The sequence below is a fragment of the Prunus dulcis genome, chromosome 3 (assembly GCF_902201215.1).
Source record: "Prunus dulcis chromosome 3, ALMONDv2, whole genome shotgun sequence".
In the NCBI taxonomy this organism is placed as follows: Eukaryota; Viridiplantae; Streptophyta; class Magnoliopsida; order Rosales; family Rosaceae; genus Prunus; species Prunus dulcis.
Genome location: NC_047652.1, coordinates 19,004,972 through 19,020,853, shown reverse-complemented (window position 1 = coordinate 19,020,853; position 15,882 = coordinate 19,004,972). Strand labels below are relative to the sequence as shown.

At 36.5% G+C, this 15,882-nt stretch overlaps 4 protein-coding genes across 5 annotated transcripts; 3 read left to right on the top strand and 1 right to left on the bottom strand.

The window, feature by feature from the left end:
* Window positions 1-670: 670 nt before the first annotated feature.
* LOC117621556 (dihydrolipoyllysine-residue succinyltransferase component of 2-oxoglutarate dehydrogenase complex 2, mitochondrial-like) lies at window positions 671-4,917 on the bottom strand. Its single transcript, XM_034352109.1, has 15 exons — window positions 4,732-4,917; window positions 4,303-4,364; window positions 4,062-4,139; window positions 3,815-3,875; window positions 3,684-3,708; window positions 3,449-3,519; window positions 3,253-3,327; window positions 2,995-3,050; window positions 2,832-2,876; window positions 2,429-2,701; window positions 2,187-2,281; window positions 1,938-2,028; window positions 1,673-1,783; window positions 1,357-1,551; window positions 671-1,235 (listed from the first exon to the last, which is right to left on the bottom strand). The coding sequence occupies exons 2-15, from the start codon at window positions 4,336-4,338 to the stop codon at window positions 1,044-1,046; spliced, it is 1,404 nt and encodes a 467-aa protein (XP_034208000.1). The 5' UTR covers window positions 4,339-4,364; window positions 4,732-4,917; the 3' UTR covers window positions 671-1,043.
* A 1,275-nt stretch (window positions 4,918-6,192) lies between these two features.
* On the top strand, window positions 6,193-8,527 carry LOC117622902 (B-cell receptor-associated protein 31-like). Of its 2 annotated transcripts, none has more exons than XM_034353706.1 (3): window positions 6,193-6,357; window positions 7,006-7,316; window positions 7,988-8,527. In XM_034353706.1, the coding sequence occupies exons 2-3, from the start codon at window positions 7,034-7,036 to the stop codon at window positions 8,368-8,370; spliced, it is 666 nt and encodes a 221-aa protein (XP_034209597.1). In that variant the 5' UTR covers window positions 6,193-6,357; window positions 7,006-7,033; the 3' UTR covers window positions 8,371-8,527. The 2 variants fall into 2 exon arrangements, with proteins under 2 accessions (XP_034209597.1, XP_034209598.1); XM_034353707.1 differs by having other exon boundaries at window positions 6,210-6,357; window positions 7,014-7,316.
* A 1,577-nt stretch (window positions 8,528-10,104) lies between these two features.
* LOC117622917 (dirigent protein 1-like) lies at window positions 10,105-10,880 on the top strand. Its single transcript, XM_034353734.1, has one exon. It carries the CDS (start codon window positions 10,162-10,164, stop codon window positions 10,693-10,695), a length of 534 nt encoding a protein of 177 aa, XP_034209625.1. The 5' UTR covers window positions 10,105-10,161; the 3' UTR covers window positions 10,696-10,880.
* A 3,347-nt stretch (window positions 10,881-14,227) lies between these two features.
* Window positions 14,228-14,932, top strand: LOC117622974 (dirigent protein 2-like). The gene has a single exon (XM_034353790.1). The coding sequence runs from the start codon at window positions 14,296-14,298 to the stop codon at window positions 14,839-14,841; it is 546 nt and encodes a 181-aa protein (XP_034209681.1). The 5' UTR covers window positions 14,228-14,295; the 3' UTR covers window positions 14,842-14,932.
* Window positions 14,933-15,882: the final 950 nt, after the last annotated feature.

The following is a 15,882-nucleotide window of genomic DNA, read 5'->3' as shown; positions in this document are numbered from 1 at the left end:
TGATAAAATATCAAATTTTGATATAAAAAAGAGATAAATACAATAAAAGAAGGGAGGTGATTTTCCCACTCCTATTTTCTCCACTTACACTCCCTTTTGCTTTTTAATATTTTTTAATCAATTTTGTTATTTCTTGTTCTCTCTTTTCTATTCTACCCTTACCCTACAATTCCCTTTAATAAGAAGATGTAGCATTATTTGGTTTTCGAAGTGTAAACATGTTAGCCCCAAAAATTTATTAACTATTAACTACAACAAAGATAAATAGTACTCACATACTTAGTAAAAAAAAAACAAAGAATTTGGCTTACAAATACTTACATTTCTATCCATTTTCAAAATTTAATTTTCTTTTAGTTTTATTTTCTGTTAATTTTTCTTAATTTTAGTTATGAAAACCTTAATGTAGGGTAATGGTAGAATTGGAAAGAGAAAGAACAAAAAAGAAAAATATTAATTAAAAAATAAAAAGGAGTGTAAGTGGAGAAAAAAAAGGTGAGAAAATCAACTCCCTAAAAGAATTTAGACTACTAATGAAATTTTGATGTTTTGTACATCACAAAATAAAAGAATTTAGACTACTAATGAAATTTTGATGTTTTGTACATCACAAAATAAATCCGATCCAAATTCGATTCCTAACAAATACGAATTGATAGATGCAATCCGATAATCCAAATACGACATGAATTCGATAATCTAATTATACATAAATTCGAATTTAAATTAAGGCATATCTGATCCGAATCCATTTACAGGTCTAATTATACATCAGTAAAATCCGGACATACACCCTTGGGTTAATAAATGAACTTTTTATTAAAATCCCAGTCAACGAAGCCAAAGTAACTTAACTGTGGCGCAAGAGATTATATTTTTGGATCATCGATCACCCTGTCCTGTAGAGTATTTCCAACTCTCCAATAATAAAAAAAACATGGACAAACACACTTTGCCAACCATATCGGCTTCAGAATGAACAGACACGGTGGATATATTGCGTTCTACATTTAGTTCAAAAACAGGATTCACCGGTCGCTCCTTTACACATCAAGGAGGAGTCTGCGAGGGTCTTCCACGACATCTTTTATACGGCGCAAGAAAAGAACAGCCTCTCTTCCATCAATGAGACGGTGATCGTATGTCAATGCAATGTACATCATTGGCCTTGGTACGACATTACCCCCGACGACCATGGGACGGTTCACTATTGAGTGCATACCCAAAATTGCTGACTGCGAAAGGAATAAGTAAATAAATAAATAATCTTGGCTGTGAGTTTCTGCTACGAACGAGACTTGCCCCTAAAAAAAAAAAAAAAGAGAGAGAAAAAGAAAAGAAAGAGTAGGGCAATACCTGTGGAGGGTTGATGATTGGTGTGCTCAAAAGGCTTCCATATACACCACCATTTGATATTGTGAATGTGCCTCCAGCCATTTCATCAATTGATATGGAACCATCAGCTGCCTTCTTAGCCAGAGTATTGATCTCCTTCTCTATCTCAGCAAAGTTCATACCACCAGCATTGCGGACGACTGGAACAACAAGGCCCTGGAATTAAAGAAATTTGACTGTGGTCAGTTCCCATGTGGTTATGCAATTCGTCTTGCCAAACAATGAATGGCAGAAAATTATCAACTGCAGTCTGTTAAAAAACAGAATACTAGCATACCTTTGGTGTCCCAACAGCAATGCTGATATCAATGTAATCTCTGTATATGATATCATCCCCATCAATGACAGCATTGACAATGGGCAAGTGCTCAAGTGCACTGACAGCAGCCTAAAACAAATTGGTAGAAAAGTTATGAATGAGACACGTGCACAGAAGGCTTAGTAATAAAAGATTTCCAATAATTTAATAGCACTTTGCACTTCTATTTTCATTTGGCAATTAATGACATCACTTTAAACAACAACATGCTAAAGCAACATACTTTCACAAAGCCGGACATAAATCCCAATTTCACACCATGTTTTTCAACAAAAGCGTCCTTGTAGTCTGAACGGAGCTTCATCAAATTAGTCCTGCATTATACAGTATGTCAGTCGGCCAACAAAGAGAGCCATTACATAATATTGTTATTAAAAAAAAAAAACTCAACAGATGAGGGAGGGGAAACTCAGGTCACTTTGAAAGTAATGATACAGGGGGTAGCCACTATGGTTGGGGTATTTGAACTTACATGTCAACCTCGTTAAATGTGGTTAACAAAGCAAACGTATTCTGAGAATCTTTCAAGCGTGTTGCCACCCGCTTCCTAAGTCTTGTCATAGGAACCTAAAGACGAGAAGACAAGTTTATACTTATTTAAATTCCTTTCTCATCCGAAAAAGTTATAAAATAAAATAATAATAATTTTAAATTTATTTATTTATTTAAAAAAAAAAAAAGTTTTCTTAGATAAACAAGGAAGTCTAAACTTACTCGTCTTTCCCTGTCCTTAGGAGGAAGCTGGGGTTCTGAAGCCACACGTTTAGGTGATGGTGGTGGAGAAGGTGCTCTAGCTTTGGGTTGTGCTGTTGTCCCCTTGACAGGGGCAGGTTCTGCTTTGGGAACTTGCTTTTCTGCACTTTCCTTCTCTTTAGGAGGTTCTGGCTGAGCATCAGACGGGGCAACTTGTTCTATACCTTCACCGGATTTTGAAATGATTGCAATCTTGACGCCTGGCTCAACGGTCTCACCTTCCTTAGCCACAAACTACTAACAATTACATGTTCAAGGTAAAAATTAAAGATCAGTGTACTAAAACCAGAACAACTGATTGTAAGTAGTGATTATAGTGATAATCTTTCAAGGAATTTATACTGTGATGTTGCTAAAGTATTACCTTTTGAATGACACCAGCTTGAGGACTAACTACATCAATTGTCACCTAGTGGTAAACGAGAAATATACATATAAGTCAATACATCGATTTAGTGAAAACCCTTCTCAGTACTTCAGAATTTCTCTATTTACAAACAGGAAAAAATTTTGTTTTGAAAAACTACCTTATCAGTTTCAATTTGGGCTATAGGCTCGTCAATTGCAACTTTGTCGCCGGGTTCTGCACAAGTATCATAAGCATGAGTCTCAAAGGAATTCAAATTTTGTATACAGTATAATACACACACACAAAGGTTCTCCACCTAAGGTATCATCAGAATGAGTCTCAAAAGTCGCTTTATGTGTATTAAATACACAGATAAAGATGAAAGAAAAAAGAACTCATGGAGTTAAAGTATCACAAGACAGCTCCAGTAACATACTCTTTAGGAATGTTGCCAAAGTGCCATCGGTAATAGATTCACCCATGAAAGGAACAACAGCTTCTACCAAGTCTCCTGCATAATTTAACAGTTAAAAGTTGAAACATGTCTTATATATATAATATGGACTATACAGAACCAAAAAAGCACGTAAAATGTTAAGACCATTAGATGATAATGGACAGTATCTATATACCACTGTCTGAGGAAAATGATCTATTTCTCAATCGGATAAAAGATTCTGTTTGATATAGTGAAGTAGCTTCCCTGCAACAAATAAATAATAGAACATCATTAGAAAAACAAAAGTCAGAACAAAAATTGCACGTGTAATTTGGTTCAGGCTAGGGCCAAAATTCTGATTCTCAATCTAGATTAAGGAAGTCAACTGCAGGAAGAGGGGGAGTAAATTTAATATTAAAATAAAGAACCTGCTTGTCTTTGAAACATGATCGCCTGCAGAGTAGGAACTTGAACAAATCAATAACACCACCCCGAAGAAAAAACGAAAAGCAACACACAGGTAAAAGGAGCCCCAAAAACACAGGAATTTTACTCATACCTAAAAGAATGTGGTAGCTTGAGCTCTGAACACACTCAAATCCTTTCCCAATAAACAAAGCCTGTTGTAGGTTAAAAGCTATTAGGGGATTCTCCAAAAAAACTACATACGAATACTAATGTACAACGAAATTTTTCTACAAGGAAATAAGGTTATATGCAATGCCATCATTCAAATACCTCATCAAAGAACCCATTTTTATTTACAAAAATGCAAAAGAGCAACAGAAGCTCATTTTTTTTAGTACCTCTTTTGGTACAGTCCGATAACAGCTCGGTGTGGACGCTCCATGCCTAACCTTCCACGCTTGTCCCAACACCTGAGACTGTGCATTGAAACATGCATAATCAAATACCAAACTAGAACATACCCTTCAAGTATTGAAACATAGAACAAAGAAAAAAGTGAAACTAAAACTACACAAAGCAAGCACATTTGGAGCAAAATATAGCAATTGATGGCAAAATGACGACAGTTCGATTGCATACCGAAGCTACTTTACGGCGAATAGTCCCCCAAATCATTGTTCTTCAATTCTTCAGAACCAGACCTGAAAGATTCCAATTTTTGACCGAACAGAAAAAAGTGACAGAAATTTACGTCACAAATCAGCACCAGGTAACTGAAATCGCAACTGTATTTCAATAAAATAAAATAAATGCTTGGATTAAGCTATGAGACTAAATCTTTGAGCAGGTAAATAATGGGTTGAAATGGAAGACTGAGATTGAGATTGAAATTCAACGATGTCATATGAACACGATCATCTAAACCTAAAAATCCAAACTTTTTGGAAGAATTATAACAAATTCATCGACATATTTGAAGAAAAGAAATGACAAAAATAATACTCCGTCCAAAATCATACATCTTTTGTCATCTATATAAAATGATTGAGAGAGAAGAGTAACTGTTACCTGGTAGCTGAGAGCGAAGTAGGGATCCAAATGCTAAAAATACAGAGACAAAAAAGAAGAAGAACAAGAAGAATGGAGAGGAAGGAAAGTAAAAATTCCAAACGGAGAATGGTATGCGCTTCTAGCGGCTTTCACGCCGACCATCTAACGTGCGTTTCCATCCTTCTATTTTTCTTTTTTCTTTTTCTTTTTCTTTTTCTTTGGCTTATGCTTAACAACAATCAAATAAAATCCACTAATTTGCCACTAACAACACTATTCTTCTTGTTTTTTTTATATTTTTATATTTTTTATATAAGTTATAGTTCAATGATTCTAAATTATAGGATTGAAGGGTTTACTAGTTGGCCTAACCCACTTGTTAAGGCTCGTTTGAAATTGCTTCTTTCGAAAATACTTATGTTCATATGCAATTATAGCAAAATAATTTTTACTATAACAATGTTGAAATTTTTATATGAAATTTAAGTGCATCCTGAAAAAGCACTTATGAATGCTTATTGAAAAAGAACATATACTTCTCTAGAAATCGCTTCTATGACATATAAACACTTTTAAATTTTTTTGCCAAACACGGTAAGACGCGTTTTTTAAAATCAAAAAATGTTTTTAGCTCTTCCATAAGCACTCCCAAACATGGTCTTAATCTTTATAGGATTTAGCCCTTTATGTCCAAAAAATTATCACTCTTGAATTTAAAATATTTTAATAAATAAATAAACTTTTGAGTTGGTGGATGAATGGTAGCATAATAGGTCTAACCTATATTCTGGTTTTATATAAAGAGAAATCCATATTCTTTTTTATTCAAGGGAAGGGAAGGCAAAAGTTGAACTTATGCTATGAATGTAGAATGTAGATGTTTGAAGCCCTCACATATAATTTATATAGTAAGGGAATATATTGTTTAAAAAAAACAAATATTATGTATTTTAATAAATAAAATAAAAAAGCTTATCATGCTTCGTATGGAAAATTTACAATAAAAATGATAAGTATACAACCAACCAGCTAAAAATGGTATTTATAAGTGTTTCTCTTCATGATTTCTCAAATTTGAAGCTCACTCTCAAAATAAATTTTCAATTCAGAATTCAAGTACTATTATCTAGAAAAAACCTAGCTTTATTTATTAGGGAGATTTTCTAATAAGTGTTTTATATTAAGGATTGGTGACATACTTCTAATTTTGGTCTTTGGATTGTATTCATTAAATGTGTTGGTAGTCTCGTAGATGCAATCCAACGGCCAAAATTAAAAGTAGTAACCAATCCTTAATTTAAATACTTATTGAAAAATATCCCTTATTTATTATGAACAATATACCTAGTTTTTAAAAGAAAAAAGAAAACGAACACCGCCTATATTTTGAACCAAACAAAAAATAAAGTTTCATTGAATTGAATTGAACCAAACACCGCCACCTGTTCATTTCTTGATTGGAGCGGTTCATTTTCTTCTTTAAATGTCATTTGTTCTCTTTCTCTCTCTCTCTCTCTCTCTCCACTCTAGCTGCCCTTCAAGAAGACCTAGGCTCCACCCCTGCTAACACTCTCACACCCACTCTCAACTGCACTGCCTCTTTGTTTCACATTTTCTCCCCCAAAGTTTGGGCTTCACTTCTTGGTAAGGGTTTTCGATTTTAATTTTATTTTATAAATGTTTCTTATGTTGCTTTCCTTGATCTTTATTTATGATCTGTGATGCTTGATTGTGTTTTTCTTGATATTTGAATCCATTTATTTTGTTTAATTTTCTTTCTTGATCCAGGCTGTTGTGTAAATTTTCTTTTCTGATTTCATTTAAGAGTTTATTTAGAAAAATTTATCCAAAGAGTTGAGAAACGCAACGTTCTTTGCTCGTATTTCGTGAAATTCTCTCTATCTTAGCTCTCTGTTTCTATGCTTGAGTTGAAATCTGAAGACCGAAGGGTGAGATGCGATGAATTCATGTTATCAAAACCACAAATTTATGCAAAATGGTAGATCTTTCGGAATGACGTCATCTAGCTTGCAATCTGTTTATATTGAGATGCTTCCACTTTTCAACTAATATATTATGATATTTGGAAACAAACTTAATGAGTTGGTTCAATGCTTCGGTATTGTTATTTTTATTGAACAGAGTGCTTATCTAAGTTACCTTCTGTTCTCATTCTTACTCCTTGTTCGTATTATTACATTCGTGGCTTACTGATAACAAGCACTAAAGCACCTCAATCTGTTCAATGAAACAAACTGATTTTTTTCACTAAAAGTACCTCAATTTGTTCAGTGTTTCAGCTCTAGAGTTTGGAGTGAAGATGTTGCAGCTGCTATACGGGGTCATTTTCGGGGAAATGTTCCTGATTTTGACCTTGTTGTTTAAGAGCCCTCTGAGGAAGCTAGTGATCCTGGCCTTGGATAAGATGAAGCGAGGGAAGGGCCCAGTGATGGTGAAGACAGTCGCTGGGACTGTATTTGTTGTTCTCCTGGCCGGCGTTTACAATCTGGTTGACATCAAGAACCGAACCATTGAGTCTGGTGTGCTCAACCCTACGGACGAGGTTCTCATGTCCGTGAAAATGCTTGAAATTTCTCTCATGGGTATTTTTCTTAAACTTTTAAGATTAGTTTTCAAAAACTGGAATCTGGCTTATATATATTTTGAATCTAGCTTTTCATCTTCTTCTTCTTCTGTTTTTTAGTTATTGGAATCAGGTGTACTTGTTATGAGTTCTCTCTTTAACTGTTAAGTGTATATCATGTGACAAGTTGGTGCTAACTTGATGGTTGAGCGCATATTTCATGAAACTGGGAAGAAATGGATTGATTATTCGTATGGAGAGTTCATAGCTAGCATATGAAGCATCTGATCTGCTTTGCCCTTAGTGTTTTGACTTTCACCAGCTTGAGCATGAAACATATTGGTTCAACTAGTTATGAAGTTGAGTTGGCTCTTAAACAGCAGAAGTTTTGGTTGCTTGTTTGCCAATATTGTTCAACATTATAGATTTGCTTCTTCTTACTTTATGAACTGTCTTCCCCTCCTTTTTGTTAGGAAAACTTTTGGTTATCTGATGCAATGGCTATTAAGATATCTTAATGGCCCCCACATCAGACTACCAAAGTTTTTGCTCATGTTATTTATAATCTGAGTGATTTATGTTTAGGGTAATGGTATATTAGCTATCATACTTCTCATTGTATTTTATTTTATTATTTGTTTGATAGCCATTCATATCCTTCAAAACTGACCTCAATCTTATCAAATGCAGGGTTTTTTCTGTTTCTTTCACTGATGTTAGATAGATTGCACCATTACATAAGGGAACTTCGATTCCTCAGGAAGGCCATGGATGCTGCAAAAAAACAAAGCCAAAGTATTCAAGAGGAGAAAAATGGAAGTTCAGAGCAACTTAAGACCTTGGCACAAGAGAATGACACATTGAGGACAAAGATCAAGAATCTGGAATCTGAATATGAGACAAAAGCAAAGAAGGCAAAGGCTGCGGGAAGTGAGGTGGAGGCCCTAAGAAAGCAATCTGAAGGACTCCTTATGGAATATGACCGCTTGCTGGCGGACAACCAAAACCTCCGGAGCCAGTTAACATCGATTGAGCAAAGCACATCCCACTCTGATGACAAAAAGAACACATAAGGGAGTGGTTACTTGGTAAAAATTCAGTCATCTTTGTCAATATCTAGCTCTATGAGGGTACTTTAGTTCTGGGATTGAAACAGAAAAGAACATGACTGCAGTTATGAAATGGGACCAATACTTATATATAGTCAAATGATGCAAGAATTTTGTTAAATTTTGGTTCTCTTAGATAAAGATTGCTTTGTGATATGCGTTTTAAATAGGCGACATGCTATTATCATCCGCATAATCTTCCAGGTGGGTGACTGGATGGGGCAGAGCATAAGCTGAAACTATATTTTCAGAACTCAACTTGTGAAACCGCTGAAGTAGGCTGATTCTAGGGACAAAATCCCAAATTCCAGACCCACTGGCTGTATTGAAGCCAACCCAGTAATTTCCCAAACCAATATGCAGGTACTTTTATTTTTCAGACTTTTTGTCTCCAGAAGCCTTGCCCTACATTATCTTTTTGCCTCCGACGTTTTTACAGACTTTCATCCCTCATTGTAGCGAGAAAAACTTGAATTCACTGAGGTATATATAATATACCTCTCTCTTCCTCGGTATACACTCTGTGGGACAGCTTAAGTTTTCCCCCATCCTAGCAGTCTGACTCGCCGAAGTGAGTTTCTGTCATGTTAGCTGTTACTGCTAGCTAGACTCAGGGTCAGTTTGGTATTACTGTGTTGCGAAAATAATTGCTGTCAGATTTGCTGGGAGAGAAAGCAGTTTGACATTTGGTAAACATTTTCTCACAACAATTTTTAACAATATGTGATTTTCTCATAGTTTACCAAACGGGTTGAGTTTTCCAAATTTTTTTAAAAATCACTTATCACCTCAAATAAGCAATGCTAAACGAGCACTTAGGGGGGTGTATTCAATTGGGATTTTAAGTTCACTTCATCGATTAATTTATGGGCCCTTAATTTATACATGCTTGCGTTGAGTGAACAATGCATCTATGACTGACTACCTGTTAAATTATGTATTCTTGAACTTGAAAGTTGACTATGATGCAAGTGGCAGATTCATGACTCAAAAGTCAGGTAGGCGAAATTTACTTTAAAAACTCGACGATACGAATGAATTTCATTCATAAAAATAAAAAGATACACCTAGTCGGAGAGGACGTAATGAGCTTTATCCTCAAATATGCATCTCTATACAATAAAAGCTTAACAAAAAAAACTAAAAAAACAAATTAATGCAATGCAACACAAAACTAAACTATTTAAATCTAAAACTAAATTAAACTATTAAAAAATTTAAGATCCATACATTTATTTTAGGAAAAAGCCAATAGAAGAAGATAATTAAAGGGGAGAGAAGAAGAAGAATACTTGTTGGCCTTAGATATGAGAAGATGCTGCCAAGAGAGAATGTCTAGAGACTCAAGAAGAAGCTGCAAAGGAAAATGATTTGAGACTATCGGGAATTGGCTGCTTACTTATATTGCTTTCCTTTTTTCTTCTTTTTAAAGTTTGACTGGGCCATATAACAGATTTTTTTTTTTTTTTTTATCAGGCATGGGTTGACACCATCACATTGGTTGGGTAGGAATAACTTTGCTTACACCTAGGTTTTTTTTTTGGAAAAAATTTGGGGTAGGCAGACAGCCATATGGGACTCAATTTGTCAATTAAAAGTTATGCGGGTTAATCAGGCACCTACTTTTTTCTCTTTGATCGCATTATAAATAGAAGCCATAACCCCGACTGAGAAACTCACAAAGCAGTTCATCTTACAAGCTCTTCATCTCCCTAGCCTACTTCTTGGTTGCCCAACTAGCTGCCATATCCACCAATGGCATTAAACTTCATACCAAAGCTACTACTAGTTCTAGCCTTTGCTGCTTTTTCAGCCGGAGCTAGAAGAAGTGAGCTCGAACTCAAAGAAACCCATCTGTCCTTGTTCTTCCATGACATAGCCTCCGGTCCAAATTTCACACTAATTCCAGTTGCCGGTATCGCGGGCAAGCTCTGGACCTTCGATCAGTTTGGAACAGCTTTTGTGACGGACGATCCTCTAACCGAGACCCCTGATCGAAGCGCACCCATAGTTGGGAGAGGCCAAGGCATTTATGTGACGTCAGGGCTGGATGGACGTAACACCCATGTCTTGATATCCATTGTGTTCACCAACAAGAAGTACAATGGCAGCACACTGGAGATACAAGGAACCAGCAAGCAGTTCGAGAAAGTCAGAGAGGTTTCAGTGGTGTCCGGTACCGGACAGTTTCGGTTCGCCAGGGGATACGCGACGTTCGAGACGTATCTTTGGGATCCGGCAACTTTCTACTCCGTGGAGAGGTGCAACGTTACAGTGCAACACTACTAGAAGATTATGTTTGTTTGTAGGTTTAGAAAATGGGGTAAATAATCAACAAATATGGAGCTGTTCATGTTTGTATGGATGCTCTGGTGGTGATTTATAATTTGCAGATTGTAGGTCTCTGACTCTTTGTTTACCTGTAATCCCCCCACATGAATTTGGATTCGAATAAAATTGCTTCAACTTGTGTTTTTTCCTGTCAAATGAGAGGGATATCATAGAGAGGGTGACGATTTTGACACTGACAGTGACATCTAGTTCCTCGTTTCCAATCCTTACGTGTTTTTGGTGAGGGTTAATAAGTCGAATAAATTAGTCGGTTCAAACCCTAGTTTGAAACTACTCGAGGCTTTAAAAAAAAAAAAGTTTGGTCGATTCGTTTAAAAAAAATAAAAAACCAGGACAAAAATAGTTTGGTCAAATTAGTATTACAAGGGGAGTAGTGCCAAAAGTTATAACCGCTGGGCCACACCGGGACTCAGCCACTGTTGACCGCGGCCAAGGCTTTTCTTTGACAGTTAGGCTAGACGGTCGCAACACCTACATATCTGTTAAAGCAAAAATTACTCCTCAAGATATTATTCGCTAGCATCCTAAACTTGGAGAAGTGACAATCAAGAGACATGTTTTCCTATCATTCATCTATCATCACAAACATGTACAGGCTCAATAATTGAAAATAAGGTGGACTAAATTTACCTTACACACAAACCTATTGAAAAATAAAAAATTCTATGGTACAAGTGAATTTCATTAATAACAAGAAGTTCCAAATTTCTAATTTAAAAAAATTAAACCTATGTAAATCTAGCAACATAAAAAAATTGAAGTAGGAATTTTAAGGTCAATTATAGCAATTACACATAAACTTCTCTAGAAATAAGAAAAATTGAAAGTTTAATCCATTACAAAAGAAGAAGAAAAAATTTGAACAATTTTAGTCCATCTAGCTATTCAAGCCAACTTGGAAAATAAAATTGAAAAGAAGGTTTTCAAGCCAAGGTAAAGGATTTTCTCTAAGGGAATGAAATTAGTGTTTTATGAAAAAGGGTAAGTGTCACATGTGTGAGGTTAGTTTATGTTTTTCTTTCTATCAGACTTGTGGGTTTAGTTAACTAAAGAAAAAAATATGAGATTTTTTGTGGGTGGGATAGGGGTGGTGTGTGTCTGTGTGGGGTGTAAAAAATAAAGTCGCCTAGGCTGCCTATTACTATTCTAACTCTCCTTCAATTATCTTGAACTCCTATGAATTCGAGCAAGTGTTTTCTTGCATGTACCCTCCTCCTCCCTCATTGATAGCAATCGAAACGGTGTTCGACTTCTCAACATGAACTACAAGATTACTTGTTGGATGACCTGAAATTTTCCACTCCAATAGTGGCGTTATCGATTGTGTGCACTAACAACAAGTGCAATTGCAGCACACTTGAGCTACAAGGAAACAGGAAGCAGTTGGAGCCAGTTACAGAGCTTGCAGTGGTATCAGGTACTGGGAAATTTGCTACGCTTGAGAAGTATTTCTTGGACAATCCAATTGGCTACTCAGTTGTAAAATGGAACGTTACAGTGCAACATTATTAGAAGATCATGTATATGATCCTTGGTTGGAAATATACTGCAAAATCAATAAATGATTAGTTGCAGTTCTTGTTCTTGTAATTTGCTGGTCAACCCTTGAGATACCAATATAGGGGCATAATTTAGTTGATGCATTTTTGTGTCGCTTGTGAGTTGGGAAGTATTCAAAACTAGATGTATGCATTTGTCCAGCCTCGTAATTTATAGTTTTAGCAGGATGTGTATGTCGTGCGGAAGCGTCAACCAATTGTAAGTGAAAAATAAACAACTGGCAAGAGATAAAAAAAAGAACAAAACAATACCAACAAGAACACCAATATTTATACTGGTTCGGCGATGTCTACATCCAGTTTGGAGACAATGGAGTATTCCACTATAATCAAAATGAAATAATACAATAGTATTTAACACTCAGAAACTCAAGCCCTAAATATACTCAAGCTCACACACTCAAGAATATAAAGGAAATACAAATTGAGTACAATTTAGAGAAAGGAAAAAAAAAAAACTGACAGCAACAATTGTTTTGCTGCCTAACTCTTTATTTTTCCTCTCTCACTTCTATCTCTCAGTCTTTGGTGCGGCTCAATCCCACTGGTGCTGCTGCCATGCTTCTCCATTTATAGAGAAGACAACGGGTGAATGGCAACTACTTCAGTTATGAGGCCAGCAATGGAGTCAAAGTAAGCCATCAATGCTAGCTACCACTTTGTCTCACCACACGATGCTGTTCCCTTTCTGCTAAAGCCAACCACCATTTGCAGAAGCCAATTCCAAATATCAAATTTAAGTAGCCGACAACACTTTACACTTGGGCGTGCAATCTTGAGTCAATAATCAACAGTGTAAACTGCAGTATGTGTGACTGTTATCAAATTTAGTTAGTCAAATTCCAACGTTGATATGCTCACCAAATAATATGAGACAGAATGCTCGATGTGGTAGCATTGACTTTTGTAACGATAAAGACTAATAAGCCTGTCAATCCATATAGTTGTACCTGCTCCAGTAGAAGATTCAGCAGCATAGACTCCATTTTAGTTGATTAGTCATGCCTTGCCCATTATATGTAGTTTCTTTTTATTTTGTTGACCAAAAAATTCCTTTTTTGCAACCCCCTTTGGTTCTAGGGATTTTTCCTTGGAACCAACTTCTTTGGCTAATCAATCGAGCGAATTTTACCCCGTTCATGTTATAGAGAGACTATTCTTCGCAATTTTATGATGAGTTTTGGTTCTCCCCATTTCTTTTGGACTGGCTTTTAAAATCCTTTATGCTGAGAAGGTAGAGTTGCTAGATTTAGATAGATATTTCATACCCAGTGTTGTGAGATCATGTGGGATATTGGAGGTGTTGTGGCATTCTTTGGCCAAGTGGATGTTGAGCGGGCAAGCCCTTTCACTTTTGGTGCTTATGGTTTTCCGTTCATGCAGAATCAGTTGTTCTCATGGTCTCTCTGTAGCATTGGTGCTATAAGGAGTCTTCTTGATCCTATATCTATCAACTCTAAGTGAGAAGAGCTTGAATTTGTAATAGTTATTACTCAATATCTTGCTGTATTTATTTTTCCTGATTTATTGTTTGCAACAACCTCCATTTAGGATGTGTACTTCTTTGTATTTACCTTTTCATTAATGAAATTTTGCTTGTTCTAAAATTTAAAAAAAAAAAAAAAAAAACCACAATAACCACACAATCCACACCCACTACAAAGTCAATAGAGTGCAAGAGTTAAATGTAGTCATATTCATATTATAAGCCCAAAAGGAAATATAGTCTTAGAGGAGATTAAAGATTCTATACGGCACATGACTTTATTATGTTGATATCCAGTATAAACCTCCTTACGGTTTTAGTGCTCCATAGTCCATATGCGTGGTTGACTAAGAATCAATTATTTCTGTGTTCATATATAAATGGAAACCAATACCCTCTCTCAAAATCACAAACCTATCCCAAAAGCACCTTATCTTCCAATAGCCTAATTCTTGGTTGCCCAATTTTCAGAAGCTCCTTGTTTATCTAGCAATGGCATCAAACCTCATACCAAACCTCAGTGACTTCTCCTTTTCACTACTACTGGTTCTAGCCATGGCGCCATTTTTAGCCCAATCCAGTAAGCTCAAAGAAACCCAATTGGTCCTGTACTTCCAAGACAACGTCTCTGCTGGTCCAAATGCCACAAGCTTACCAGTTGCAGGTATTGCGGGCAAGCTTTGGACCTTCACTCAATTTGGGACAGTTTATGTCACCGACGACCCATTAACTGCAGGCCCGGAACCAAACTCTGCCTCCATAGGCCGGGCCCAAGGCATAACTGTGGCAGCAGCCCTGAATGGACGGAATGCCCTTGTCTTGGTGTCACCTGTGTTCACAAACCAGGAGTATAACGGCAGCACACTAGAGCTACAAGGAAACAGCAAGCAATTTGAGCAAGTTAGAGAGGTGGCAGTAGTATCTGGTACCGGAAAGTTTCGATTTGCTAGGGGATACGCTACGTTTGAAACATATTTGGTGGACCCTGCCACTTCCTACTCCGTCGAGCGATGCAACATCACGGTGCAACATTACTAGGATATCAAAGTTTAAGGGTTAGAGATGATGGGATATAAATAATAAGCATGTTTTCCATTGTATGAATAAAATACCCTAATTTTGTTGTGTACTAATTTTTTCCCTTAGGGTATGTTTGGTAATAACACTTTGAAAATCATGTTTGGTAAGAGGGGGACTAAATTAAATGGGATTGTATAGTACAAGAGTAAACAAAAAGCGTCACTCGCTCTTCCAATTTAGTGAGCCTCAAACACAATTCGCAAACTAGCGATTTCGCTAAACAGAGAATGTGAGTCCAACAATAACCAGCTTCTTCTTCTTCACCTAGAACTGTAACCACCATAGACCCAATCAAACCACTAGAATCACCACAGACCATCGTCAAACCCAGTCACTCGAACCAACCACCACCAATTAAAACCCAGTCACTCGAATCAACCACCACCAATTCAAACCCAATGGAACCACAACCCAATTGAACCCAAATTCAACAACCAATTGAAACTTCCAAGAAATCATCCACCATGATCAGGACAACTGCAAAGGGAGACACCATTAACGGAGATGTAGGCTTTCTTGTATGAGACTGAGAGAAGGAAGTCATGAATTCCCAGTCTTGAAGTGGTTTGACAAAAATTCTAAAAACTAATTGGTACCCATTAAAGGATTCTTCCGGAAAATGACATAGAAGCCATCAAGTTGAACTTATGGAATAAATAGCTGGTATTGAATTTCCAGCCTCTGTCTGTCTGTCTGTCTGTCTCTCTCGCGCTTTTTCTCACCTAAAACCCTTGTCCACTCTCTCTCTCTCTCTCTCTCTCTCTCTCTCTCTCTCTCTCTCTCTATCTCTCTCTCTCTCTCTGCGCTTTTTCTCACCTAAAACCCTTGTCCACTCTCTCTCTCTCTCTCTCTCTCAGTAAAGGTTACAGCTTTCAATCTAGATAGTTGATTAAGAAGGAAGAAAGAAGAAGAGAGGAAGAAAGGTTGGGATGGCCTAGGAACTTGGGAAGGAAGAAGAAAATAGGAAAAGGAAAAAAAAAAAAAAAGAACTGGCTGGGA

Excerpts from the sequence above, each read along its gene's own strand:
- LOC117622902 (XM_034353706.1), top strand. The coding sequence starts at position 7,034 with ATGTTGCAGCTGCTATACGGGGTCATTTTCGGGGAAATGTTCCTGATT. Across the intron at positions 7,317-7,987 it reads GCTTGAAATTTCTCTCATGG|GGTTTTTTCTGTTTCTTTCA; the intron begins GTATTTTTCTTA and ends TATCAAATGCAG.
- LOC117622974 (XM_034353790.1), top strand. The coding sequence starts at position 14,296 with ATGGCATCAAACCTCATACCAAACCTCAGTGACTTCTCCTTTTCACTA.
- LOC117621556 (XM_034352109.1), bottom strand. The coding sequence starts at position 4,338 with ATGATTTGGGGGACTATTCGCCGTAAAGTAGCTTCG. Across the intron at positions 3,051-3,252 it reads TTTGGCAACATTCCTAAAGA|AACCCGGCGACAAAGTTGCA; the intron begins GTATGTTACTGG and ends ATACTTGTGCAG. Across the intron at positions 2,702-2,831 it reads AAGCTGGTGTCATTCAAAAG|TTTGTGGCTAAGGAAGGTGA; the intron begins GTAATACTTTAG and ends AATTGTTAGTAG.
- LOC117622917 (XM_034353734.1), top strand. The coding sequence starts at position 10,162 with ATGGCATTAAACTTCATACCAAAGCTACTACTAGTTCTAGCCTTTGCT.